This window comes from Euleptes europaea, chromosome 5 (assembly GCF_029931775.1).
Source record: "Euleptes europaea isolate rEulEur1 chromosome 5, rEulEur1.hap1, whole genome shotgun sequence".
NCBI lineage: Eukaryota > Metazoa > Chordata > Lepidosauria > Squamata > Sphaerodactylidae > Euleptes > Euleptes europaea.
This window is the reverse complement of record NC_079316.1, coordinates 71,932,671-71,960,550: the sequence shown is the minus strand read 5'-3', so window position 1 is coordinate 71,960,550 and position 27,880 is coordinate 71,932,671. Positions and strand designations below refer to the sequence as shown.

Genomic DNA, 27,880 nt, shown 5'->3' with positions numbered 1-27,880 from the left:
AGACTTTGATCTGGAGAACTGGGTTTGATTCCCCACTCCTCCACAGCGGACGCTAATCTGGTGAACCAGGTTAGTCTCCCCACTCCTCAACATGAAGCCAGCTGGGTGACCTTGGGCTAGTCTCAATTCTATTAAGAGCTCTTTCAGTCCCACCTGCTTCACAGGGTGTCTGTTGTGGGGAGAGGAAGGGAAGATGATTGTAAGCCAGTTTTATTCTGCCTTAAGTGGCAGAGAAAGTAGGCATATAAAAACCAACTCTTTTTCTTCCCTTTTGCCTAATTCCAGTCACTTTAAAAAGATTTTTTAAAAGTCTACCAGATGAGTGAAAAATGGCAGTTTTTAAAAGGTTGATTTTGATGTTTTCGTTATTATAAAGAAATCTGAAAAAAGCCCTTTCCTTCCTCAAACTCTGCCTCTCCTCCATTTTTCATTCCCTGGAGCTTCTAGTCGAAGTCCCTGACCAGCTTCTTCAATCTGGGCAACTCAGAAATAGAAGTTGTCATTAGAAAATGCATCAAATTAGCATATAACATTGAGGCTTCTGGAGAGAAATTTCAGAGGAGGAAGTTTCAAAAAATTTTAAACATTTATTTTAAGAAACTCTAGTACCCAGCTTGCTAGAGGTAAAGTGTATGTGACCGGGGAAGGCAGTGACAAGCCACCCTGTAAACGTAGTCTGCCCAGTAAATGTTGTGATGTGACATCACACCATGGGTCAGTAATAACCTGGTGCTTGCACAGGGGACTACCTTTGCCTTTTTTGCCTCCATAATTTATGTGACCTCAATTATAATGGGGGTGGGGAAGTTGCGTCAGTCTAACCTTGAAAGATTCAGGTTAGAGGAACACATACACTACTTGAGAACTAAGAGCTTGGCCTCAGTTTTAGTCATCATAGAGTTAAAAAAAAGGACATTTATGTTTCTCCCGCCCCCCATAATTGTGGGACATGATAACCCTAGAGGAGTCCTCCGCAGCTGCCCAGATAGGCATTCAGTGGGAAGGAGGCAACAGTGACAATCAGAATGACAGCTCTTCTTGCTGAGGGTAACACCCTTGTTACTATGTGGTTGTTTGTGCAAACAACTTAATTTGCCAAAGATAGATGTGGGGCAAAGGAGTCAGAACATAAGGTTTTTTTTTATCATAGTTAAAGCTATCTGAAAAAGTTGGCAGGACACACTGGACTTGACTCTAAGCTGCAGTGGAAAAAAAACAAGCAATACCTCCAGATTTTATCCAGCGCAGGTAGCAGATATTGGCCACAGTCCAATTCAGAGTTAAGCATACTTACCGACCAAATTATACCATTTTAAGTCAATGCACTTAGATGGGTGTAACTCCGTTTAGGATTGCACTGTTAATCCCATTGAAATCAGAGTAGAGTAGATCTAACTCTGTTGGATTGTGACCATGTTCCAGAAAATTCTTGTCTGGGGCTGGACCATCTCATGGAGTTGTAGCAGGCGGCCAGGACCCTGGCCTCAACCTTCAGGCTGCCAACAGCTCCTGTGGCCACACGGATGGCAGGAGGACCGGCATTGCCAGACTGGACAATGCATAGCTCCTGTACAGCACTGTGTGGCCCCTTTAAGGAGCTACCAGCAGCAGCTGCAGCTAGACCAGGCTGGCTAAGCTATCAGGCAAATGGAGAAAAGGTGTGGGAGGTTAGGGAAAGCCGTTGGGTATGCTCATTATTAAGCCTGTCCCATATAAAGGACCAACCAGGCCAGAAAGGAGGCTCCAGGTCTTCTCTAAGCTGTGGAGAAGAGTCTTGGGTAATTTATGTGTGACAGTTTTACCTGAGGCCCTTTGCTCACTGGACCCACACTTTCCTGTTGGGAATCTATGCACCAGCAGTCTCCAAGCTCAAATCAAGTCCCGCCCCTTTAAATGCTGCTTTGTAATTGGGTTACTTGTAGTACTTACTGTGAGAGAATATCTCCCCCCAAAACCCAATTGCCACATTAAAAAAAAAAGCATTTTAAGAACAACAACAACAAAACGGAGCAATCTGAAAGGAGGGGGGTGAGAAATCCAAGCCTTGGTTTTAAACAGATTTCCTTCTGCTCACAGAGAGCTCCAAGGAAGCAGGAAGTATTTCAGTCCCCACCTCTGGACATACTGCTTTGTAATTGTCTGTGAGAGAAACCAAGCTTGCGTGTCCCAAACTTTTCCTTATTCATGGGAATTTCACCAGGGCTTTGCTCAGGGAAGATGGAAGAGTCAGGTTAACAGAGGAATGGTAAGACCCGGACATTGCGAGGGCTGGGCATGAGGTCACCTCTAATGGACAGAAAACTTACACATAACTCCAAGGTACAACTGTGACAGACCAGGGGCGAACATGAGTGAAAGTACCCTTGCATAAACTACCTTGGAAAGAGAGGAGGAATGAGGTATGAGGTGCATTTAACCCCCTCCCCTCTCTACATCTGAGCCTTTCCTGGCCCTGTGGTCTTGCCTGAAACCACAGAGGTGTACAAGGAGGACCAAGCAGTCACAGACGCCCTGGATCCCCAAAATGCATAAGGTTTTTAAAAACATATTCCTTTACACTATAGTTAAGTTGTCTAAAAATTATCTTTATGAACCTAATCATTAAAATAACTTCCCAAGCAAGCAAGAGACCCTTCAGCCTTATCTAAACATTTGACATTATCAGTTGAGTCAACTACAATTTGGTGCTGTTACTTCTTATCCTTCTTTTAATGAACATTACAATTTGTGGGGAAAAATGTTTTACACACTTCATTGAAAGCTGCTAATTTACATGCTGTCCTGTGGCATTGTTTTATAATGCAATTTATGCAGTGCTATTATGGGAAGAGTAAAGAGGCATGATAAAACATCCTTAAGCAGCAGTTTGCAGAGGATAATATGCTACCAGAAATATGGTAAAAATTAGTTGTTTAATTCTGATAAAATTGTCCCAAGGTCTGGGCTCTCAGTGAGGAAGCAATTACTCATAGTTTCCTCGCTGAGATATAATACCACATGGTGAGCTAGCCAGGGAAATCCAAGACTCCAAAGTCAGTATTTTTAACCACCAGCTTTTTGCTGAAAATTTCTTCAACCACTATGTCCTTGCATTTTCAATTTTACTTGGGTTTATGGGACCAGCTCAGCTACAGTAGCATATGGTCCACCAGCTAACATGGCAGTCTTGAGTTGCCACAGAAGGGTGGTGCCAAAGGGAATTTGTGAGTTGGGGCTTTACAATGAAAAGGCATTAAGGAGGTGGAGGGAGGCAGCTCTTAGGTCTTGCCCTTGCTACATCAGCACAAACCAATAGACATGTGCTTTTGTTGTTGTTATTAATGATAACTATTAGAAAAATGGGGTGTTTTGTTATTATGGCCATAAATATGAAAACAAAACAAATTTTTCATCTATACCGTGTGTAACAAAACAAAAAAACAAAAAAACAAAAAACCACCCATGGTTTTATTTAATTTAGTTCTGGTTTCTTTCATTATTTCAGTCTCTGCCTCTTTTGGTTTCACTTTTTCAAGGCAGAAAACATTTTCTATTTTGTTTTGTTTTGTATTGTTGTGTAGTTGATTTGTTGTTCTATGTGTGTATATATTTAATTTTTAAAAAATTCCTAATAAGGGCATAGAGAGAGCACAGTATTCTTCAGGGGGAGTAAGGAGAATGGCTCTGGGATTTCTTGACTAACTGTAAGCTGTAGCTACTAGGTACAGTGATGGTGAACCTTTTAGAGACCGAGTGCCCAAACTGCAACCCAAAACCCACTTATTTATCGCCAAGTGCCAATGCGGCAATTTAACCTGAATACTGAGGTTTTAGTTTAGAAAAAACAACTCATACATTAACATATTTTGCCTTAAAAGAAAAACACAATAACAGAGCTTTCAATGATACAAATAACTTTTTATTGAAAGGTAAAAGTTTGCATTTGGCATGCTTTTGAACATTTAATGTGATTTTTGCTGTTGTGTGCATGCTGATAATTTGTCCACCCTTGGCTCATACTTTTTAAGTTTGAGAGCAACACATGCAGCACTCAGGTCATCTGTTAGCCTGTTTCTGGTGTCAGATTTGATATAATTCAAAGCTGAAAACAGCTGCTCACAAGCATAAGATGATCCAAACAAAGTAAGGAAAGCAATCCCAAGTGCTTTCATTGACTTAAAATTATTTGGCAGAGAATTCCACACTTTAAGGATTTCATTTTCAGAACTAACTGCTATCCTTTGTCATCCCTTCTATCTTCTCAAGTGTTTCACGCAGGTCATAGAATTTATTTTTCCAGATAGAGCTTTCTTTAAATTCTATTAGCTTCATTTCCAGATTTTCTAAATCTAACCAGTGTAGGCAGGAAAGATCAAGTTCTTCAAATTTGGCTTTATCTGGAGAAGTAAGAAAACACAGGGTTGTCTCCATCTTACGGAACTGTAAAAATCTGTTGCTAAAATTCACCTGTGCAGCTGCTACAATACTAGAAAATTCCTTGTAGATTTCCTGATGGCTTGTAGGATTGTCTGCAAATGTTGTAGAATTTTCTAATTGCATTTTTAGTTTTGGAAAATATTCCAGCTGCCCACTTTCAAGGTCTCTTTCAAAAACCTGCATTTTTCTCTCAAATGTTTTGATATCACAAAATATCCTTTCTGCTGTTTTCCCTACGCCTTGTAGTTGTTTGTTCAGTACATTGAAAAAAACATGAGGTTGGTAAGCCAGGCCATATCAGTGAGCTGTGGATATTTCTGCCCTTTTTCATTCATAAACAGCCTAATTTCATCCAAGCAGGCTACAAATCTCTCCAGGACTCATCCTCTGCTCAGCCACCGGACATTATTGTACATAAGTAGACAATTATACTGTGCCTGAACCTCCTCAAGAAGTGCTTGAAACTGTCGACAGTTCAGTGCACAAGCCATGATGTAATTCACCATTTCTGTGACATCTTTGAGGACATCATCAAATTTTTTGCTGCTGTCCCTGGCACAAAGAGCTTCTTGATGTATAATGCAATGGAACTGAATGACTTGATGTTTTGTTTCTTTAACAAAGAATTGTATGAAACTAGTTGTTGCCCCCACCATAGAAGGTGCCTCATCACTAGTAATTGAAACCACTTTTTCTGGTCATGTCTTGTAACAAAAAAGCCTCGGTCACAGCATTGTAGATATCTATCCCTTGTGTTCTTTTAGGTAAAGACACCAGTTTCACCAGCTCTTCTCTCATGATGTCACCAACAGCATAACGCAAAATTACTGCTAGCCTTCCATGATTATTTATATCTGTGCTTTCATCCAAGCACATGGAGTAACAGGCTGCCTTTTGTAAGTCAGTGGTGAGCTGCTGACTAACATCACTTGCCATGCGCTGGACTCAATCTTTAACAGTATTTCTGCTAAGTGGCATCTCAGAGATGCATTGAATAATTTTATCCTTGTTTGGGAAATCATGAAAAAGGGAATTACTCCCAGACAACATGGCTGTTTTGATAATATCCCCATCAGAGAGGGGCTTACCATGTTTTGCTATGCACAGTGAAATTTGAAAACTGGCAGCTGTCAGATGATTTGTTCTAGAAAGAGTTGGACATTTCTTCTAGAAATGAGGCTTGGGGGAAGCTAGGTAGACAGACAGAGATACATCCTGGCATGACAGGAGGGTCAAAGATATGGCCCAAGTCTGAGAACAAAGCCACTGTAGTACCAGCCACATGGGACACCTGAAGCTTCATGGACCTTTGTCTATCAAGGTCAGTACTGTCTACTCACTGCAAAGCAGGTGTTCTACCGTTGAACCATGTCCCTCACCCCAGCTCCTCAAGTACTTCTGAATTCCATAGATTTCAAGGGGAGAAAAGTATTTTCTTCTATTTAGCTCTCAAACTGAAACCAAGAGGACTAAAGGCCAAACCACACATTAGGTTGAAGATCCACTACTAGATCTCCACATGGTTTTTTCACCCTAAAATGCAGCCATAGGGACAAACCACACTGGGCTGGGAGGATATTAACTTTCTTCATTTTCCCAATTAAAAATGCCCTCCTCAACTGGGTGGCTATTGTTCCTGGTAGACAAATCTTTTTCTGTCTTGTTTCCTTGCTAGGAGATAATTGTACCTGGTGTGGAGGGGAGGGTTCAGCTGAGAAGTTAGTACCTTGTTGTCTCTGTAAATGGCCTTTTTAAAACAGCTGCACCCTGGGACCAAGTTCAGAATTAGATATATAGGTGAGTCAGCAGGACACTTAACATTCTGTAAGGGGGGGAAACAATGTTCATGTTTGAAAAGGCAGTTGGAATGGGGTGAAGAGAGTCAGTTGGATGGTAAGGGATGATGAAAAGCTGACAGAGTAAGCAGGGATAAAAAGAAAAAAGGCAGAGAAATCAATGTGGTAATACCTGCCTAGGAAAGCAGAATGGAAGAAACTGAAGATGGGCGGGGGCCCCAAACTGAAGACGGGTGGGCCCCCGACAAACAGCTGAGCTGCAGCTCAGCTGAGAGGAGGGGGCATGGCAAGGTGCTCGGCCACAGCCTCCCCGTCCAAACTGAAGACAGGCGGGGCCCCAACAAACAGCTGAGCTGCAGCCGCAGCTCAGCTGAGAGAGAGGGAGGGGCTTGCCCCGGTGCAAGGAGAGGGAGGGCGCCAGCGCAGGCTTGGGGAGCATGGGCTTGGGGAGAAGGAGCACTGCACCAAGGCAACACGGCACAGCCCTAGGCAGACACGACGGCTCTGTGCGTGCCCACAGAGAGGGCTCGGTGTGCCGCTTGCGGCACGCGTGCCATACGTTCACCAACACGGCACTAGGATTTTATATATATATAAAAATAATCCCATATATGTGTGTGTGTGTGAAGTATTGCAATCCTGAAAGATATGAGGTAGGAATTTGCCTTCCTCTCTCTCCCCAGTGCCTGCCCTGCTGTGCCCGATTTGCAGCCTGCATTCCCCTGCTTGGCTGCTGCTCTCCAAACCTTATCCCCCATCCAAGCAAATCTACCAACAGGTCATCCTGCTGCTTCTTGACTGCCCAGATGCCTTACCCTCCTTTTGCCACCGACTGCCCTTGCCTTGTCAGTCTGCCTGTTCCTCATGCTACAGTTATTCACGTGCAGTGGCTGCAGTGCTGTCTGTGTTACTGTTCAGAGTCTTTCCTCTCAGTTCTTCCACTTGGGTGCCTTTCATTGCCTCAGAATACTTATCCTCTATGGCTTATGGGGTATCTACTCCTCAGCATACTGATGGTTACCTCAAGCGTCATGGTATCCATTCAGCCTCTCCCAATCTTATCGCCAGTTGCTTTCTTCCCCCTTTCCTGGTCCTGCTTCCTCGTGAACTTCCACATCTTCACCCAGAAAGCATTAATCTTTCATGTTATTTCCCTGCCAGCAATTCCTCCATCAATTTCCTTACATTAAAACACTGCTTCCCCATCATCTGATATTGATTATGTTGCTGTCTTCTTTTCTTATGCTTCATCTTGAAGGTTGTGGTGGTAATATTGGCCTTCTCATTTCCAGATAATGAAAACGCATGAACCTCACTTTTCTATGCTATGTACATTTACCCAGAAACAAATTAAACATACTTAGGAGCAGGTTTCAGAATTGCATCCTTTAAGTCAACTGCATGTTAATATTATTGAGTGATTTGTAGTTTGATTATACAAAAGGCTTCTGCCCAAATTTCATGAATTGCTGAAAGGCATCACTAAAGCAACATGGACTTATACTTTGTAATAAAAATAAATGTGCTGTCAGGAGCGGGACTGAATAAAAATACTTAAAGAAACCTAGGAGTCAGCATCATTTTTAGGATTCAATCCTCCACAAAACTGAAAAAAAATTTCAGGGCCTAGATACTATGCCTTTTTCAATTGTTTAGGAATTTGGGCATCCAGGAGCTTGGAATTTTTCAGGTCCCCCCCCCCCTAAAATTAGAGTAACAAGAGTAACACAATCTCCTTTCAGAATGAAATATCTCATAGCTTTGTTTCTCCTTGGGCTGAAGCCACAGGTGATGTTTTCACAGAGTCTTTGCATTAATCAAGGGGTGTGCTTGTCATATATATGGTGATCTTTTAGGTTTGTCCATTTCCGGCAAGGTCATACCCCCAGCAGTATTAGATAGGAAATAATGCAAATGGCAGTTGGGGTTGCTAATAAGAGCAGTCACTAGCAGAGAGAAGGCTGGTCCAGGCCTGAGTCAAGAATTAAGGACTTCTCCCAGTGGAGGAACAAGGTTGGTCTGAGAGCGGCATTTCAGCACTCTGGACAGATCATAGTGAGTAAGCCTCTTGCTCAGGCAAATTCCTGGGTCCAGCTGTGCTTCTGTTATCTTCCTCTGGCCTCTTCTCTCAGACTCCGCCCCTTCCATATAGAGGGGAGATCATTGAAATAATAAGCCCTGGATCCGACTGCAATGTTCTAATCTCTTTCCTTTAGTTCATGCCATTGTTTGTTGCTCTGTTGGTGAGCAGGTGTGAGAAATCATTGTGCTATTGATAATGTTGATGTCTTCTTGGGAGGATTGGTTCAGAAGGATCCTGGCTAATGGGTTAAAGCTTGATATGGGGGTTGGGGTGCCTCCACAGTTTGTTCCATCACCTCCTCAAATTTCTGCAGCCTTTCTCCTTCTATGGTTGCTGCTTGGGGCTTGGATCATGAGAATGGTCAAGTAGAATACTGAATACCGTATGCTTTATATGTCTTCCCTTCTGTACAGAGAAGTTCCACTCTAGCAACATACCTGTCCATGAACGGCTGGCAGTGCTGTAGAAATTTTCTGTGTAATATAGATGATCTCTGTGACAAGCTGGGTATGGAGAGTTACCAAATTGGGGGAAAAAATCTCAGAAAGATAAGCGAAGCATTGGTCCTATGTTTTAATGAGCCTTTCCCTCAAAATCTGACAGTGCTTCATCATTTGAGATTTCAGGAGGCTCTAGGACCTTATTGTAAATGTAATGGAGAGGGAGAAAAACATTGTTGGAACTGGGGATACTTTGGTACACTGCCATTGCTAGTGAAAAAAAGCATCAGTATGTGACATGCACTTCTGACCAACCTTTACCTTGAAAACCTATGATGAGACAATCCAAAACAGAAAAAGATATAGTGCTGGAAGATGGGACCCCCCAGGTCGGATGGCACTCAATCAGCTACTGGGGAAGAGCAGAGGACAAGTACGAGTAGTGCTGTTCTTAATGGTGCGATTGGACTAAAGCCGAAAGGACGTTCAGTGGTTGACATGAATGGATGCAAAAGGAAAGTCCAAAGCTGTTCAACGCATATAACAGGAACATGGCATGTGAGAAGCATGAATCAAGGTAAGCTTGAAATTGTAAAACAAGAAATGGAATGTTTAAACATCTCGATCCTGGGAGTAAGTGAATTAAAATGGACTGGATTAGGACATTTTCAATCAGAAAATCACAAAGTGTTACTCAGGAAATGATGAAAACAGAAGAAACTGAGTTGCTTTAATAGTGGGGCAAGATGTAGCAAAGGCAGTCAGGAGCTATAATGCAAAGTCTGACCGAATAATAACAATCAGACTTCAGGGAAAGCCTATTAACATAAGCATCATTCAAGTTTATGCCCCAACTACAAATGCTGATGAGGAAGAAACTGAAAGTTTTTATGCCAGTGTTCAGGAAGAAATTGATCATACACCTAAACAAGTTATGCTGATAATCATAGGTGACTGAAACACAAAAGTAGGAAACAAAGCAGAATCAAATGTTGATGGCAGATTTGGGCTAGGAGCACAGAATGAAGCAGGAGAACAACTCATAGAATTCTGTGAAGACAACAATTTGTTCTTTGCAAACACGTGTTTCAGGCAACCAAATAGACAATTGTATACATGGACATCACCAGACGGCCAGTATAGAAACCAAATAGATTACATAATTGGAAGCAGAAGATGGAGAAGCTCTGTTCTTCTGGCAAAAAGAAGACCAGGAGCTGACTGCGGTACAAATCATGAATTGTTAATATCGAAAATCAAGATAAAGCTTAAGAAAAACACCAGAACGTTCATAGCACCAAAATACAATCTAAGCAATATCCCTGAAGAGTTTAAAGACCATGTAAAGAACAGATTTGCATTACTGAGTTCAAGTGAATGTAAAGCAAAAGAACTATGTGTGGGAACTAGAAATATTATCAAAGAGGAAGCTGGAAGCCTCAAGGCCTCTCTGAGGAGGGTATACATGCCAGAGATGAGGATGGCAAGCTGCTTGTCTGAGAGATTAGCGCTTTCGGCGATCAGTTTCACAGACTCTCTGCAGACTCTCTTCCTTCTAAAGCACTAACGGTGACTTTCAGTAGTTTCCGGAAGGTTTCTTTGCCCAGGTCCTGAATGATCTTGGCCATTGCTTCCACCTCCGGGGGCAACCGGCCCCCCAGAAAGCTGACCCTGCTCAAGCTGCCCTCCCCGACGAGCCCCGGGTGCGGGTAGGGAGGGGACACGGCCTTGCCCGGCCATCGTTCACCTAGGAAGCAGACCCCCCCTTCCCCTCCGCAAAGCTTCCTCTAGAAATATTATCAAGGAAGAATGTGCAAAGACTATTCCTGTAGCCAAAAGAAAGGAAAAGCCTTGATGGATGTCTGAGGAAACTCTTAAAATATCCAAAGATAGACAATGGGGTTCTCATCTCTACAAAGCAGTCCACCTCCCTTCTTTAATATCCTTGGTATGTGAATGGACTAGTAGGCTGGTGGGGGAGTAACACACCAAGTCACTCCAACTGTAAAATCCAATTTAAAAGGATTATTGCTTAGCAAACCCAAATAAGTGAATTTCTTGTTTGTGGGCTTCCTAGAGGCACTTGGTTGGCCACTGTGTGAACAGACTGCTGGACTTGATGGACCTTGGTCTGATCCAGCATGGCCTTTCTTATGGTCTAATTGGGGATATTAAACAGAACACTTTTTTAAAAGCAGTTTTCCAGCTAACTCCAACTTAAAAAGTTCCCTCCCCTTAAGGAAGTGGGCCAGACTGTTCACAGGCCACAGCTGAAAGCTTTCATAGCTAACAAAAACAACCCAGTGCTGACAACATCTGGGGGCTGATGGTTGTCTACAAGCGCCCTCCTCTCTAGATGATATTTCGCGGTTTCCCTGAAATTAGTCACCTTTGACCAATCGGAAAGTGGGGGCTTGTGCAAATATTCCTCCAAAAAGGTGCAGACCAATTAACTGTTTCCCCAGGATCATGTGTGTTTTGTACTTGGAACTTTAAGAATGAGATGCAGAAGTTCTCTGGGATGGGTTGCGAGAGTGATCCGAAAGTGATCCGAAAGAAAGAAATTTTCATTTCTTATCCCCTGGGATGTGGATTGCCAGACCGCTGTGACAGCTGGCTAAGTGTCAAATCCAAGAAATTTACATGTTTCCCCATCTTCAGTGTTTTAATCCTTACACAAGCTTTGGCCTTTTCCACGCACTCCTTCCTCCCCCCCACCCAACAGCAGTGTGCTCACGACAATTAGCACTCAATTTCTAAAATATAGTTCAAAAATCTTCTTTTCAGTTGTGAAAGGCATAGGGGAGTCTGGGAAGTTGCTGCCATAGTATATCCTATATTACAACATAAAAGGCATGATTGTTTTGTTGCCTCCTTTATCAAGTTTTATTTTTTATCCCTGAGGTCATAGTTCTATTAAGTTTGTGCATTTGCCTCTTGGGTTTTTTAACAAAAAAATTCATTATGACATTATATTTCCCCTGTGGAAACCTACTGGAGTATTAAGTAATAGTAAAGGTAAAGGTCCCCTGTGCAAGCACCGGGTCATTCCTGACCCATGGGGTGACATCACATCCTGATGTTTACTAGGCAGACTTTGTTTACAGGGTGTTTTGCCAGTGCCTTCCCCAGTCATCTTCCCTTTACCCCCAGCAAGCTGGGTACTCATTTTACCAACCTCGGAAGGATGGAAGGCTGAGTCAACCTTGAGCCGGCTACCTGAAACTGACTTCCGTCGGGATTGAACTCAGGTTGTGAGCAGAGCTTTTGACTGCAGTACTGCAGCTTACCACTGCGCCACGGGGCTCCTGGAGTATTACAGATAGGATATTATAAAGTGGCAACATTTAGTGGGAAAATGTACAAAAGCATTTTGCATCACTTTAGATAATTCAACAGGGAAAGAGTATGAGGTGTTTAAAGACTATCCAGTAATTGTATGAATCGGGTGGTGTGATGCAGGTGCATGGGAAACCTATTAACATGCTTGCCTTATTCTTTATATCATAATGAGAAACAAAGGCTGGAAAATGCCGTTGCTTGAATATTCACAGATATTCTTAGCAAGGTAACGATGCAAACAGCAGCACATTTAATAAACTTGTTTATTCCTCTCAATCCATATAATAGTCAGAACAGCTAGAAGCTGAATAAAGAACAGCCACTTACAATATAAAGGTCAAGATGACCTAAATGAAGATCCTACAGCATTAATGGATTATGATGGTATCAACAGGCTTCAATTTCAATATTTTTTTTCCTCCTTTGCCTCTGCAGGCTATAATGAGCAAGAATGATGCACAACAAGAATTTTGCATAATCTTTTTGTTGCAGCTTAGATAAAGAGAAAGGAAATACTGTCAGGGAACCAGAAGAAAGTTCCTTCCCTCCAATGAGATGAGTTTCATGCTATCCAAGTACTAGTATGTACTTCATAGGCTATGAAGCAGGTGGCATGTGATACTAAGGAAAATATAGGGCAGCAAAAGTATTGGGACTGATGATAGTACAGGAAAATGCCTTTGTGCTCTGTAGTAGGAACTCCCTACCTCCTTCATGTACAAACATATTTGGCATTGAATCCCTAAACGTGCTTTTCAGAATCAGTACCATTTTTAAAGCATGTTATAGATTAGGTTAAATTGCCTTGAGGAAACAGTAGAAAAACTTAATTTAAAACCAGCTGATCCTTCCAGAGTATGATGTAACAGATAAAGATTTCCTAGTAACAGCTGCTTATCTTCAAGGGCAGCACACATTTCGATTCTGGACAAACATTTAAAACATTTATCTATTGGGGACATCTGTATCGTCACTTCCTTCCTTTATTTATTTATTTCATTTGTATACCGCTTCTCTTTGGCTGAGCTCAAAGCGGTTTACAACAATGAACAATTACAACAATTAAAACAGGAACCTCAATTAAATCTATTAATACAAAAGTAATATAATAAATATTCAATAATACAAAATCATATAAAATAGTACAAATACATAAAACCAATCTAATCCTGGCTAGTACCTGGATGGGAGACCACCAAGGAATAAAACCCAACCCAAAATTGAATTGGAAACCTAGGAGGTAAAGGGTAACACTATAAAAAGGAATTAAACAAAATATATCTTTAATCCAGCAGTGCACTTAAAAACACATTAAAAATAGAACAGGCTTCTAGCCCATACAAGTCACAAGCTTTGCAGAACAGTAAACATATCTTGCAGTTCCTTAAAGTACCACAGATTTCAATGAAACAATATACATGGACCAGACATGTTTTGGCCAAGAAAACCTTCCTCAGTGGCTGCAATCTACTAATACATACACACTATATGAAAGATAAATTGATGTTGTAAGCCGTATGAGGTCTTATGGTTACTTAAAAAATTAATAACAGATTAAAAATAGAGCCAATTAATAAAAATAATGTTTAAAAGAAATACACTAAGTAATGGGATGAATAAAATCTTAAAATGAATTTACATTCCCAAGTGCATACTAAAGTGAATATAACTTTCAGAATTTTACATCTGGCTCATGTTCTTAACAGCCATCTCAAAGGGAATGTAAAGGTGTGCTCATTCTGTAAAAAATATTTTTTTATAAGCTTGGGGATAAAATCATTATGAAGATGCCATTACAAATAATATTAAGGTGTCTGAAATTAGCTAATCAAATAAATAGGCAAACTGACTAACCTGGGCACAGCAATTCCTTTACTCCTTGGGAATTCCAGCGTGGTGTAGTGGTTAAGAGTGGTGATTTGGAGCTGTGGACTCTATCTACTTTTCCTCCTCCTATGAGAGTGGAGGGATGATGCAATACCAGATGCAAATTAGGAAGATGAAAAGGTACCTTGAAAGGGAGTGGGGAGGGACATATCAGGTAGCTGTATTTATTGGAAAGAATAGTAGCCAAATAGTGTGAAATAATTTGTTAGGGGAATTCAACACCAGTTATAAAAATGTGCAAGATGAATAGTTTTTAGACACACAACCAACCCACTTCCAGATTTTGTCCAGACCACTAAGAAATACCAGGGTTGCTTTGCAGAGGAAGGCAATGGCAAACCATCTCTGTTAGTCTCTTGCCTTGAAAAACCTACTGGGTTGCCATAAGTTGGTTGTGACCTGACAGCACTTTACACACACACAACTGTTTAATCCATTTCCTCAGTGAGCTAAAAAAATCATAAAGATATTAACCATGATCTTGTGAGATTGCCCATTGCATACAAGCAGGGTTTTCCCATTGCCTGCCGTTGCAGACATAGAGCAGCAAACTGATCATGAAAGTATGTAAAAAGGAAAGACAATGTATACACTTTGTGAATAGCTGCAAGGATGGTCACTGGCAGCTTTAACCAGGGAATCTATTCCTAAATTTGGCTTGTGTGTGTTAAGTGCCGTCAAGTGATTTCCGACGCATGACGAAGCTATGAATCAATGTCCTCCAAAATGTCCTATCTTTGACAGCCTTGCTCAGATCTTGCAAGCTGAGGGCTGTGGCTTCCTTTATTGATTCAATCCATCTTTTGTTGGGTCTTCCTCTTTTCCTGCTGCCCTCAACTTTTCCTAGCATGACTGTCTTTTCCAGTGACTCTTGTCTTCTCATAATGTGACCAAAATACGATAGCCTCAGTTTAGTCATTTTAGCTTCTAGGGTCAGTTCAGGCTTGATTTGATCTATAATCCACTGATTTGTTTTTTTGGCAGTCCACGGTATCCGTAACACTCTCTTCCAACACCACATTTCAAAGGAGTCTACTTTCTTCCTGTCAGCTTTCTTCATTGTCCAGATTTCACACCCATACATAGTAATAGGGAATACGATGGCATGAATTAACGATGGCATGAATTAACTTAATCTTGGTGGCCAGTGACACATCCTTACTCTTCAGAATCTTTTCTAGCTCCTTCATGGCTGCCCTTCCCAGTCTCAATCTCCTTCTGAATTCTTGGCTGCAGTCTCCTTTTTGATTGATGATGGAGCCAAGGAATAGAAATTCTTCAACAATTTCAATTTCCTCATTGTCAACCTTCAAGATGTGTAAGTCTCATGTAGTCATTACTTTTGTCTTCTTGTTGTTCAGCTGTAGTCCTGGCTTACCATTGTGAAAACTGTTCTTCTGCTTTTCATAGACCTGGAGTGGTGATATGATTAGAGTGACACCAATTTCAAATCCCCCACTCAGCCAAGAAGCTCACCTTAGATCACACTCACCCTCAGTCTAAACTTATTGTGAGGATTTCAGATTCAGATTTATTAATACAGCATAAGCCAGTAAAACACATGTATCATTATTATGAGGATTATTATTAGGATGAAATGAAAGAAAGGAGAACCGTTCATGCCATCCTCAGTTTTGACAGTCCAACAGGGACCCAGAGCCAGCTGGTGAGGGAGAATATACAAAGAGAGATGCAGTGTCTTCCCAGGCATAAGTACAAAATCACACTGCAGATCATGAAATGTGATATGTTAATGTTGTTTTGATCCATGTCCTTTCTCAGTTACATTGATTCAATTATGTTAAGCAGATAACCAATTTAGGTAGCATACTTTCCAGTATTTATCTGCTTTGCTAGGGAGGAGAATGTAAATCAATTTGAAAAACTGCAGCCATTTATGCATGGGTAGTTAGCCTCACGATCACCACTGTACTGCATCTGGGATTCGTTGGACTATGCAAGGTCTTCCTGACCTTTAGAAGTCACTTTGCTGTCCCCCCACACTTCCCCTGCATTTTCTGGATGCTATTTTACCGCTCGTTTTACGTCTGCGTCAAGCCCAGATTGAGTGCTACTCCTCTGCATAGTTTTAACTTCAGGTTTGTCTCCCCATTATCACATTCTCACTTCTCTCCTCTCTCCCTCCCAGCCCTCATCCAACACCTCCCATTGAAGCCCCTCAAAACCATTTTGTTTGCAAGTGCTGGAATCTGAGTGTCCTGGACAGTGGCAGGTCTGAGGGCCAGAGTCATGAAGCACGGCAGGGGTGGTCTGAGTTCAATACCAGGTTGTCTCTAGGTTCGGGTTCCAAGTGACAGTACCAAAAGCGTAATTCAAGCATGGGGTCAGAGTCCGGTCCGGGGTCAGAGTCACACAGGTCTCAGAAGTAGCCAGACCCAGTGGCCTGCTTAAATAGACCTGAAGTGAATCAGTTGCTGCACATTGCCCTGTCTCAGCATTCTCTGCCTGATGGAGCTCCTTAGCCTCATTACAGTCGTCTGGGAGTATCCTTTGCTGAGCTTTTAATCTGGCACTCCTATCATGTAGTTGTGCCTCTGCTCCAGCAGCTCTGGAGGGCTTTATGGTGGCACCACCTGAGGCTGAGCTTATGGCACAGGTTAAGTCCCCTACACTGGGCCACTATAAACATGGAACAGCCCCTTCTGCCTGTGGTTGCTCAGCCTGCTGCAGCTGCTCTGTTCCACTGCCTTCCTCTGCTTCAAGGTCCTCTTCATCCAAGGAAGCCTCAGCAAGCTGACTCATGATACTGAGGTTGCTTTTTCTCCATTCTCCATTTCATTTGTCCTCTGCATCCACCCCCTGCCCATTTTCATATTTTTTTTATTTGCTAGTGTAAGATTAGTGACACAGCACTGAAATAGTTCAAGGCCACGTTAGTTTCAGTGGCTCTTACTCCAGCCATTCGGCTGCAAATGGAACTTTTTGTAACTTCGCACCTCAGATGACCCCCCCCCCCCAAGGCTTGGCTTCCCCAGAAGCTGTGTTCTCTCTCCTGGGTAGCAGCCAAGGAGGAAATGGAGTGTGGCCTTCTACCTGCGTTTAGGAAACAAAAGAGGAAGCAACGGATCCCGCTTAGGGGGATCCGAGTTTGCGGACCTGCGAGGGGGGGGGGAGAGGAGCAGAGGGAACAGGGAAGCGGGTGCTCTTACCTGCGGCCGCGGTGGCGGCAGGACGGCGCCATCCCGGGTGGCAGGGCTGTGGCTGGGCAGGCTGGGGGCAGGTGGGCCGGCCCGCAGGGGACAGGGGGCGGGCCTGGGCCCTATGTGAGGCAGCCAGGTGGGACCATGGCGGGGCTAGCTCCCAGCCGGCCCCGCGACCACCACCCCCGCCCCCCTCTCGTGGCCGGCGGGCTCCATCTGGGGGTCACGGGACCCTCCCAGCCCAATGGCAGGCAGGCAGGGGGGATAAAACCAGATCCCGCCCCCTGCCGCGGCCATTGCCGCTCGTCCGCGCGGCTTGACCCGCCCACCCTCCCCTTATTCATGGGGTTAGTCGAGCTATTTGTCACAACTACGGTTGGCGGTTTGGGCATGGGCCGGATCCAGTTCGGGGGAAATACGGCCTGCGTGCCCCGCTTCCCTTCTGGGGACCCTAATAAAGGTTTTGGGGGAGGCCAGGAATGGTTAAGCCTGTCTCGGGGGCTGCGGTTTGGCCTCCTCCCAAGTGGCAGCGGACCACACAGTTGGCTGCCGCCCACGTGGTGGGTCCCAGCAGACTGCCATCCCAGGCTGCGCCCAGCAGGCGGGTTGGGTGCAGGGTGCGATCAGCTGACGGTCGGGTCAGCTGATCCCTGGATCCCGCCCTTCATGCTTGCCAATGCCTAACGCTGTAATCAATAAAGTTGTGGCCTGTTTACTCCAGCCATCGTGTATTTGTCATCATTGGTAAGATCAAACCCTTCAACACCAGGGGCAGGGGTAGCCCCTGGGGACCACGGCCCCTTGCGTCCGCCCCCCCCCCCATCGGGCTGGGGCCGCAAATGGAACTGGCATAGCTGGCAGGAGCTCAGCTGCCCTCCTGGCTACAGGAGGGACAAATAAATTGGTTTTTGGAAAGGCTTTGAACTGCATCTCCTCCAGCGGAGTGGGGCAGGGCTATAATGGAGAGTGGATGACTTGATTGCACCCCTTAATGAGGGCTGGACCTAATCCAGAGGCACTGCACCTTATTTGGGAGGAATCAGGAGGGTCCCTTCCAAGAAATCATTCACTTGTTACTGAGCAATCGGTGCTGACAAAGTTTGTAGCCTCCCTTTGGATTGTTTGCACACACCGGAACAACCCTTGCCCTTCCCTCTTAACCTCTCCCTGAGTCTAACTCTACAGATCGACCAAATTGTGTTTGCAGCAAACGCTCTGAAAGGGCTGCTGCAGAACTATAACGCAGGGTGGGGGTGCAATCCTCAAAACAGTTGGGGTGCAGTGGATTGGGATCACAAAAGCACAGGAAAGAAAAACCGATGGTGCTCGGTTCAGTTCAAATGAAAGAATCCCCACCACGGGATCGTGGGGGCTGGTGACGTATTTCAAAGAATACAATACAGCCAACTACAAAGTATTAACCGGGGCAGGACATCAGGCGCTGTGCATTTTCACTGCCGATGCATAACTTGAACTCCAAGTATTCCAGGAATTTCTTTGAGGAAAAAAAGCCCCTGTTCATCGTATTTTGAGAATTCGATTGCAAATACAGTGCATCTAGAGAGCAGCAAATCCAACACAAACTACCCATGTATAAAAGGCCTGCATGTCTTTCCAAAGGGAGGCAAGTTATCTAATGGATACATGTGTCAACTGTGGTATTTCTTGGGTACTGTGATGCAATCGTCGCACACATCTTTCCTTCTTGCCAATGATGGATGCTTGTTACACATATTATTGATAACCTTTCAAAGAAGTACCCACATATAAGCCACAATCTCCTGATATCAGCACTAACTGTTTATTCCACTAGGCAGCTTTTAAAGTATTAGGCATTTTCAAGAGAGGAGACAACAGCTGGTTCTGCAAAAAAATATTGGCTACCCTAGAGGCATGTGTTGTACAGGACCCAACCTTTTCATTTAGCTGTCACAGCAATATCAACAAGCCATAGAACAAGACTGAAGAGGAAAATTCATGGCTTTAGGGGAGACGGGGAAGGAAGAAAGTTCTTGCACTAGGAACTTAATTCCTGCTCAGGTTAAAAACAAAACAAATCCATTCCTTCTGCATATACTGTACCAAAGAATGTTTTTAATCGCTGCATCTTCATTTTATCTTTGGGTTATCATCTTATCTAAATCCCATTTGCTATCTAAAGTCTAGATGAATATGAAAAACCACAGTGTTCATTTCATGTTTATAAAAATTGTTCATCACTGTTGCTGTGTCAATTGTGATACAGTCACAGAAGTCTGGTTGACTTTGATGGATCTAAATAACATTGGAAGCTGCAGCTGAAAAACAACTCATTACCAGGTTTTCTCTGTGCTGAGAAATTTGATGGTGGGGCCTAGGCAATCTGAATTTTTTCCCCCAGCAGTGGCGACCTGTATTTATTTATTTATAACATTTCTACCCCACCTTCCCAAGCCAAAGGTTGGGCTCAGGGCAGCTCACAAGAATACCACATATGATAAAAACAGAATAAAAACATTAAAACTATAGTTAAAATAAAGGTAAAGGTCCCTTGTGCAAGCACCGGGTCATTACTGACCCATGGGGTGACATCACATCCTGGCGTTTGCTAGGCAGACTTTGTTTATGGGGTGGTTTGCCAGTGCCTTCCCCAGTCATCTTCCCTTTACCCCCAGCAAGCTTGGAAGGCTAGAAGGCTGAGTCAACCTTGAGCCGACTAACTGAAACCAACTTCCATTGGGATCGAACTCAGGTCGTGAGCAGAGCTTGGATTGCAGTACTACAGCTTACCACTCTGCGCCACGGGCTCCTGATAGTTAAAATAGCCCAATATAATTCTAATAAAGGCAAAGATGCCCAATGGCGCCAAAAAAGTGAATATCAGGCTGCAGCTGGGCGAGCAGGTGGGCAAGTCCCAGGATTGTCTAAAACCTGTTTTTCGCTATTATCCTGTTTTTCGCTATTATCCCTTTGAAGCTGTAGTGGCACGATCAGTAATGAGAATTGTTTTTACATGAACATGCCTGCGTGTGACTGTGGGCACATTTCTATGAGTTTCTTCTATAAGCTGGCCAGGGTGATGAGTGCCATGCCAATGCCATTGGCCCGCTAGCTTCCATGCTATCTGACTGGCCCTGGCGGGATGCTGATCCAAATGTTCTCCACGACCATAAGGAAGCCGTTTTGTTTACACAAATGTAGGACTATGTGAATCAGCCCATAAACGCTTTTAAGTCTTTGTTCCAAGAACCTTGCAGCTACTTTTGTGTGCCCCGGAGGATTTGAGCCTGCATGGCCAACCACTTTTGAGGGACTTCCAGAAGCAGATTGGGATACAGCCTGGGGATCTGCTTGCCAAAGAAAAAAAGATTAAAGAAAGTCCCACTATGCTGAGCTCTCCAAAGTCTTTTAGCTTGGAAAGTAATTTCCCTTGTTTTGAAAAGTAGCAATATGCCTTTGATAGATCTGTAAAACGGAGCTATGGACAGACTGGAGCAATTTCTCTACAAACCCAAAAAGTCTGAAAAAAATCTGAAATCCTTTTTTTTTAATTGGAGGATTAAAACTCCTCCGCAAAATGCCTGTGGCTTTAAGAAAAGAAGGCCAGGGGAACTTTCAGTGGCTGTTTGGGGTTTAGGGTTGCCAGGTCTCTCTTCACCACCAGTTGGGAGGTTTTGAGGGGTGGAGCCTGAGGAGGATGGGGCTTGGAGAGGGGAGGGACTTCAATACCATAGAGTCCAATAGAGATTAGCCTCCGCCTCTCATGTGGAGGAGTGGGGAATCAAATCCGGTTCTCCAGATCAGACTCCAGTTCTCCAAACCACTGCTCTTAACCACTACACCACAATAGCTCAACCCAACGTAGGATAGGAAAATAAAGCCTTGTGTGTGGGGAGGGGGGTTGTGAACAGCAATTTCCACTTGAGCATTTTTGGTGGCTACCTGCAGGGAACTGTGCTGACCTTCTGGTTTTGTAGTAATAAAGGGGTTTCTTTTTGTGAAAACGTCTTTCACAATAATCTTTGAACACTCCCCCAGCTCTCTCCATCCCATGTTTTCCAGAAACTTTTCCCCAAAGAAGTTTTTTCTGCCTATATTACATGTTTACTTGCAGTATATTGAATTTCCATGTATTCCTTTGTTTTCATGAGTAAATTCCTTTTATTAAGCTGGTTTCTGGGTCTCGACAAGAAAACAAGAACGTTTTGCAGACATATTATGTTCTATGGGAATATGTTGACCTATACAAGTCCCCCCCCCAATTAATTCTGCATTACTCAAGATTTGTCAGGTACATATATAGATTGGAATAAGGGGTACCTAAAGTCCAAACTGGAAATATAATTCGAACAATATTGTTGCATTTTGAAATAGGCTATGCTTGCTTTGTAATAAATGTTTAGGCAGCAGATGGGTTCTTGTTCTGACTCAGTGATGCAACTGTACTGTTTTTAAGGCCTTTGATTAGGATGGGAGGAAAAGGGATTGTGATATTTACAGTGGCTATACCGCATACGTACGGAGAGGCAAGAAGGAGGGGGAAGGATTCTTCCTGTTCCTCTATGGATTTTATTTCTAAGGAAAGGCATTTTAAGGAAGGAAATATAGCAAAGTGCTAAAAGTTTTAATTGACCTGGCAAGGAATATATAAGAATATCCTATGTTGCCTTTTCAGAGAATAAATTTTAAAAATGTCTTAGTAAAACAGCCAAAGGACATAAAGCAGTGAACTTTATAATCCATCAGTTGTTCCTTATTGCTGCTGTATTTCTAATTTCAGATGCCACCCCATATATCTTTTACCTTTTCATTTCCTGTAGAGACAGTGTTATAAGCAGTGTTTGACATCCTCACATTCTACAAATTTGAATGTTTTGACACTTTCTGCCAGAATTACTGATTTTGAGTTCACGTTGATCTTTCTGGAATTGATGCCCCCAAACCCTTTGAGGGAAATGGTTTTATTGTGTAAGTCAGCGATCGCATAAAAACCATTACAAGACTGAAATTACCACTGATTTTTCAGAAACATTCCTGCATTGAAACACGTGGTTGGTGCCTGAAAGGATCTCTGAGCATTTATTTGCTCATACAAATTGTAGCTAATTTAGCTAGAAATGTAAGCAATATTTATATATTCTGACAGGCCAATATGATGTAAATTAGCACAATTGAGTTTTCAGGTTTCCATGACAAGCTATGTCTGCATTAACTTTAACCAAATCTAATGACTGTGTGCTGAAAATGGTTTGAACGAACATTTTCTGCCCTAAAAATGAATGTAAGGAATGTATCTTCAGACAACTTCCATGCTACTTGTCATCATTCTAAACTAGTTTCCTTCCGATCTGAACGATATACAATTCCTTCCCCCTTAAAATTACTTTCTGTCACAAAGTAGAAAGGCCAGTTTGGCTAAGAAGCACAATGATTTCTTTATGAAGACATAAATATAGCATAAGTCAAATGTCCACCATTCAGAATATTTGCTTTTAGAACAAAACTACAGCAATCATATAGAGTTTGGGTATTAACTTTAACTGAAATGTTTAATGAAACAATGTCCTTAGGTTATTTCTAATGGTTAAAGTGTCAGGAAGCCTGTAAAGAGGTTTCTCAAGGCTTGAGAGAACCAGTTTTCTCCCCTTTATTTTGAAATGTTAGTCCTTTGTTCAGGGTTTTCACAGATGAGGCTCTAGATTTATGGCTCATTCTAACAGAGGTAGAATTACAGAAATTCTGAGGATTTATTTTCTCTTCCATGACTTACAATTGCATAATTAAATGTTTGGAATGATTTTGTGTTAACTGTAGATTTCCAGATCATCTTACTGCTCAGGACTACACATCACAGATCTCCATGTACTTATCTGCCACTTAGAACAGGGGTGGCAAACTCAATTGTTAACGAGGGCTGGAGATGACATAAATGCCACTTGGTCAGACCATGCTGTGCCAGCCCAGATCGAGAGTGCCTTGGCTGGCTCACAGGCTGGAAAAGAGCTGTCAAGGGGCCAGATCCAGCCAGCAGACCTTATGTTTGACACCCCTGACTTAGAATGTTTTCCTAGTGCCAGGGATATTTCTGTTGAAGCATTCAAGATGCCACTGAGAGCAGGAGGCACAAGTATCCAGAAATTACAGTCCAAGCCAGAAAAGAACTGGCATAGTGCCAATTTAGCATGCCATTGAGTATTATGAGCTTGACCAATTCATATTCCAAACTAAGTAAGTGCAGATTTCAGAAGGATCACTAATTGATTTCTGTACAAATACCTTTCTTTCTTTCTTTCTTTCTTTCTTTCTTTCTTTCTTTCTTTCTTTCTTTCTTTCTTTCTTTCTTTCTTTCTTTCTTTCTCTTCCTTCCTTCCTTCCTTCCTTCCTTCCTTCCTTCCTTCCTTCCTTCCTTCCTTCCTTCCTTCCTTCCTTCCTTCCTTTTTTTGCAGTAAGAGATCAAAACAGATTTACTAACACCTAGTGAACTCTTTTAAAAGTGTTCATAAATAATGCCATAATTTTTGGCACTGTTACCTTTTTGTTTCATTTTTAAAAACAAAAATATATCAACTTATACAAAGATTTGGCCTTGGAATTTTAAGATGTGTTTTCTATTTTTTCCCCAGTGGCCTCTTTGCTGGTAACTTCACGGAAACCCACTATTTGGAAGATGGTACCAGGGCTGTTCTCATGCGTAATTACACGGTAAGATTTGTGACCTTGCCAGAAGGAGGCAAAATGATACTTTATCATTAAAAGACTTGTAAGGGAACCATGTTCATATTGTGGATGAGGCTATAGTGGGGTTTAGATCAGTTCTGGTAGTTTGCTGGCTCTTTTGTTGCAAAATCACATCTGTGGGAGGAAAAGTGGTACGTGAGGCTTTAATGGTTTTAAGATTTGGCTGTAGTGGTTATACGATTTGAGCACTTCAGATTCTTTGAAAATGTGCCCGTTAGAGCTTTTCAACAGGCTTCAAGCAGACTTTTTTTGCAAAGATAAGGCATGCGAACCAGTTTCTACAGTGCAGAAGGTCTCAAAAGGAGACCCTAAGGCCTTTGTAGCCTTCTACAATGCAGAAGCCAGATGTTCTTCTTTTCATTTCTCCTTTGTTTTTATTGAATCAGACCCTAAAAAAGATGGGGGGAGGGGAGGCTGAAAAAGGACTCTTGTATTACCTGGTAGTTGTGAAAGTTTCCATAAATGTCCTCCCAAGGAATTTTGAACCTTCCTTTTATAAATATAGAGGTGCTTTGAAGAAATAACATTTTTGTTTTCTGGCTGTAACTAAAGCTCCTTAATTAAAACAGCACACTGGCTGATTTTAATTATTATATTTATCTTTTATCTTTTGATTAGATCCAGCTTAATGTTTTGTTTTAAAGCTATGTGTTTGGTGCACCATATTGGAGCCATGGCTACAAACTCATTTAAAGTGGTGTTTAAACTGAATGGTATAAACAGCAGTCTATATAGTAAAGTGATATAATATAGTGATATAATAAATGGTTAACCCATTTTGTGCTTTGTTAGAAGCCCCCTCTCTGTCTTGCTATCAAAAATACCTTTGTATGCTTCCCCAGTGAGGATTAAAAAATCTGCACAATGGGAACATAAAGGGCTTCAGAACAGTCTTTTGCAAACCTGGGATAAATCACAGGCTTACAGTAAAATAAGAACAGTTTTTAAAGGGTGGTGTTAACACACTCAGCCTAACCTACCTCAAAGGGTTGTTGAGAGGATTAAAAAAAAAGGTAGAGGTATGGTTGCCAGGTCCCTCTTTGCCACTGGCGGGATGTTTTGGGGGCGGAGCCTGAGAAGGGCGGGGTTTGGGGAGGGGAGGGACTTCAGTGCCGTAGTGTCCAATTGCCAAGGCAGCCATTTTCTCCAGATGAACTGGTCTCTATTGGCCGGAGATCAGTTGTAATAGCAGGAGATCACCAGCTAGTACCTGGAGGTTGGCAACCTTAAGTAGAGAATGATGTAAGCCACTTTGGATGCCCGTTGGGGAGAAAGGCGGGATATAAAGAAAGTAAATAATAAATAAATAATTATTATCACCTCCCAAACGCAAAAGTTGATGCTTGTGCATGACCAGATGTCACAAATAAAAATGCAGGTAGCATTTTGGTCTGCCAGTGCAACACAACATGAGAAAAGGAAGAAAACAGTGGGTAGGCTTGGTGAGCAGCAGGGGGATGGAAGCATGGGAGGGTGTGTGAGGAAAGGGAATATAGGAAGAAAGATCTGAAAGACACAGGGATCAGTGGGGGTGGAATGGGATTTCCCCTCCCCTGAAAGATCTCATGGGCAACATGCCTTGTATATAGCATGTTTTCTTCCATGTGTATAAAAACGTTTTGTGAAATTTTCGTAGCTTGTTGCAAATGGTCAAGGAAAGCGACTGCTTGTTTGGGGACACTTCTGCCTCTGTGAGATTGCAGGGAAAACGAAATGACATTCAAAGGGTGTTTACTACTAAGGGGTCATCCAGAGTGTACAAGATTGCTGTCTCCACGCTAATCCCAATCTGAAAGAGAGTAAGCAGGTTTCTCTAAGAGGATAACATGACATGTTGTGCTTTATGCAACATTTTTGCCTCTTGCACCGATTCCCACTCACTGCCTTCCCATTTGTCAATGTGCTGTGGATGTAGCACCTGGGACTCATCGTGTTCATTGGGGCTGGGATCCTGAAAAGGATTATATCTACTGGAACCATTGTCTGGACCAAGAGCTGATGCATGTGGTACAAACTTGGCACTGCATCTTCACTGGGTTGCTTCTGTATGGGTCTTCTGTTTCTGCTGCTCCTGCCTGGTAGCAGGCATGGAGCTGGGGGAAGGAGCGCCTGGGGAAGGGGGTGCCATGCGGGCACTGGAGCAGGTGTTGGTGGCCCCAGGGGCAGAGAGAAACGTGAGGGTGGGGTGCATGGCGGCCGCCCCCACAGAAAGGAAGTGAGGGAGAGCAGTGGCTGGTCAGAGCTGAAGGCAGGTGGCGCAGCAGCGTTCCTGCTAGGGTTGCCATGTCCCTCTTCCACGAAGTCCAATAGCAAAGCAGCCATTTTTCTCCAGGTGAGCTGATCTCTATCAGCTGGAGATCAGTTGTAATAGCAGGAGATCTCCTGCCACCACCTAGAGGTTTATTCAAAATACACAGCTACTATGGCTATATGGTAGTTAACAGAAATAGAGCTAGATTATAAATTATAAAATAAAAATAAAAATAGCAAGACACTGTGATTTCTATATACCGGTATTATTTTTATTCATATGTTTTTTTAAGTTTCAACTCAAAATATTTACACAGTTCTGTAATCACTTATGTTTTTCAAGTTACAACTTAAACTGTTCACATAATTCTGTAATCATTATCAGTGCTGCTTTGAAGATGCATACAAGTGAAAATCATTATTGGTCCAAAAAGCGTGGATACAATCCAAAACAGTTCAAGAGGTTTGCAAGGGGTGGAACAGGTTCCCGGTGAAGAGTCCTGTTTCCCAATCTTCTTCAGCCACCCACAACAGTTTTATACGTATATTTTCCACTTTATTTCTTTTAAATTGTAGCAGCCATGTTGTCAACTATGTAAAATAAAATGAATATACTTTCCAACATAAGAACTTAACAGAAACAGTTTTTACAAATCTAACATCAACATGTCTTGCTTGAAATATTACTCACGAGCAAAAGCTTCTGTTTGTATTCCTGTCAGGTTTCTCTCTGACCTATGTTTAATGGTCCCGCAGGATCCTGTAGCTGTGTATGACTAGCTTTCTTCTATCCCATAGGATTTGAAATTGATGCTTAACATGAGGTATTAAGAACTATTTTGCTAACACCAGGTGTTTCTGTTCCTTAAAGGTATATTCACAAGAATCCAGTGTAATCACACATTGCATTTAAACCATAAGGTTCCATTGTTTTAAGGAGAAAGTATGGCAGATTGATTAATCGTTTCTTTTCCATTTATTTTTCAGAACACCACTTTTATTCAGTCATAAAGATTGTTTTACTGACATATATTTGTATATCTCTATAATGGTATAATTGCATTCTGGATTATATGGATTTAGACCACTGAAGGCCACATGGCCAAAACAAATTTGGTCTCAGTTTTGGTCTAATTGGTTGTTATTTTATGTCTATTTGTGTTCTATGGGAAGAAAGAAGAGGGGAATAAATTCATTATATATAATTGCAGAACATTATTTGTACTCAGTATTAATTTTGGCCCTTATGTATGTTTGTTCTTGACCTTAGGGTACTTAATTCTGGAGTTTTTAGGGTTAAGTTTTTTCCCCTTTTTGTTGTTGGTCCTGGCCCTCAACCAACCCAGCTGCAGGATAGCTGTCCCTGCTTCTGGAACATCAGCTGGGTCTCCAGATGCCAAGGTCTCAACTGTAGGCTCGGGGCTCATGGCCCTGGTGAGCTGGGGGCTCCAGGGATACCAGTGGCAAGGTCTTGACAGCAGGCTCTTGGGGCCTGGCCTGAGGAGACACAGGCTCTGGCTCTGAGAGAATCCCTGTAATGCCGGGGGTTCCCTGGGCCCTCTTTATCTGCCTCAAGGAGGAACCCTGTCTCTTCCTGGAGCTGGGTCCTCCTCTGATGCTTCTGATCCTGGCTCAGCAGGGTGCTTGGCAATGGTGCTCAAAAGGGTGCTCAAAAGAGCAAAAGGTGACATGTCAAAGAATCACAGGTGGCTTCCAAGCCACTGAGTGAATATCATTGGCATAACAGGATTCTGAGCAGACGAGTTTAGGATTAGTCCTTTATCATAC

At 42.7% G+C, this 27,880-nt stretch overlaps 1 protein-coding gene across 1 annotated transcript in view; it reads left to right on the top strand.

The window, feature by feature from the left end:
* The window catches only part of ADAM12 (ADAM metallopeptidase domain 12), a 278,563-nt gene that overhangs the window by 117,916 nt on the left and 132,767 nt on the right, over positions 1–27,880 (top strand). Inside the window, exon 5 of the mRNA XM_056850479.1 lies at positions 23,728–23,806. Coding sequence (XP_056706457.1) covers positions 23,728–23,806 — 79 coding nt within the window. The remainder of the gene's footprint in view (positions 1–23,727; positions 23,807–27,880) is intronic.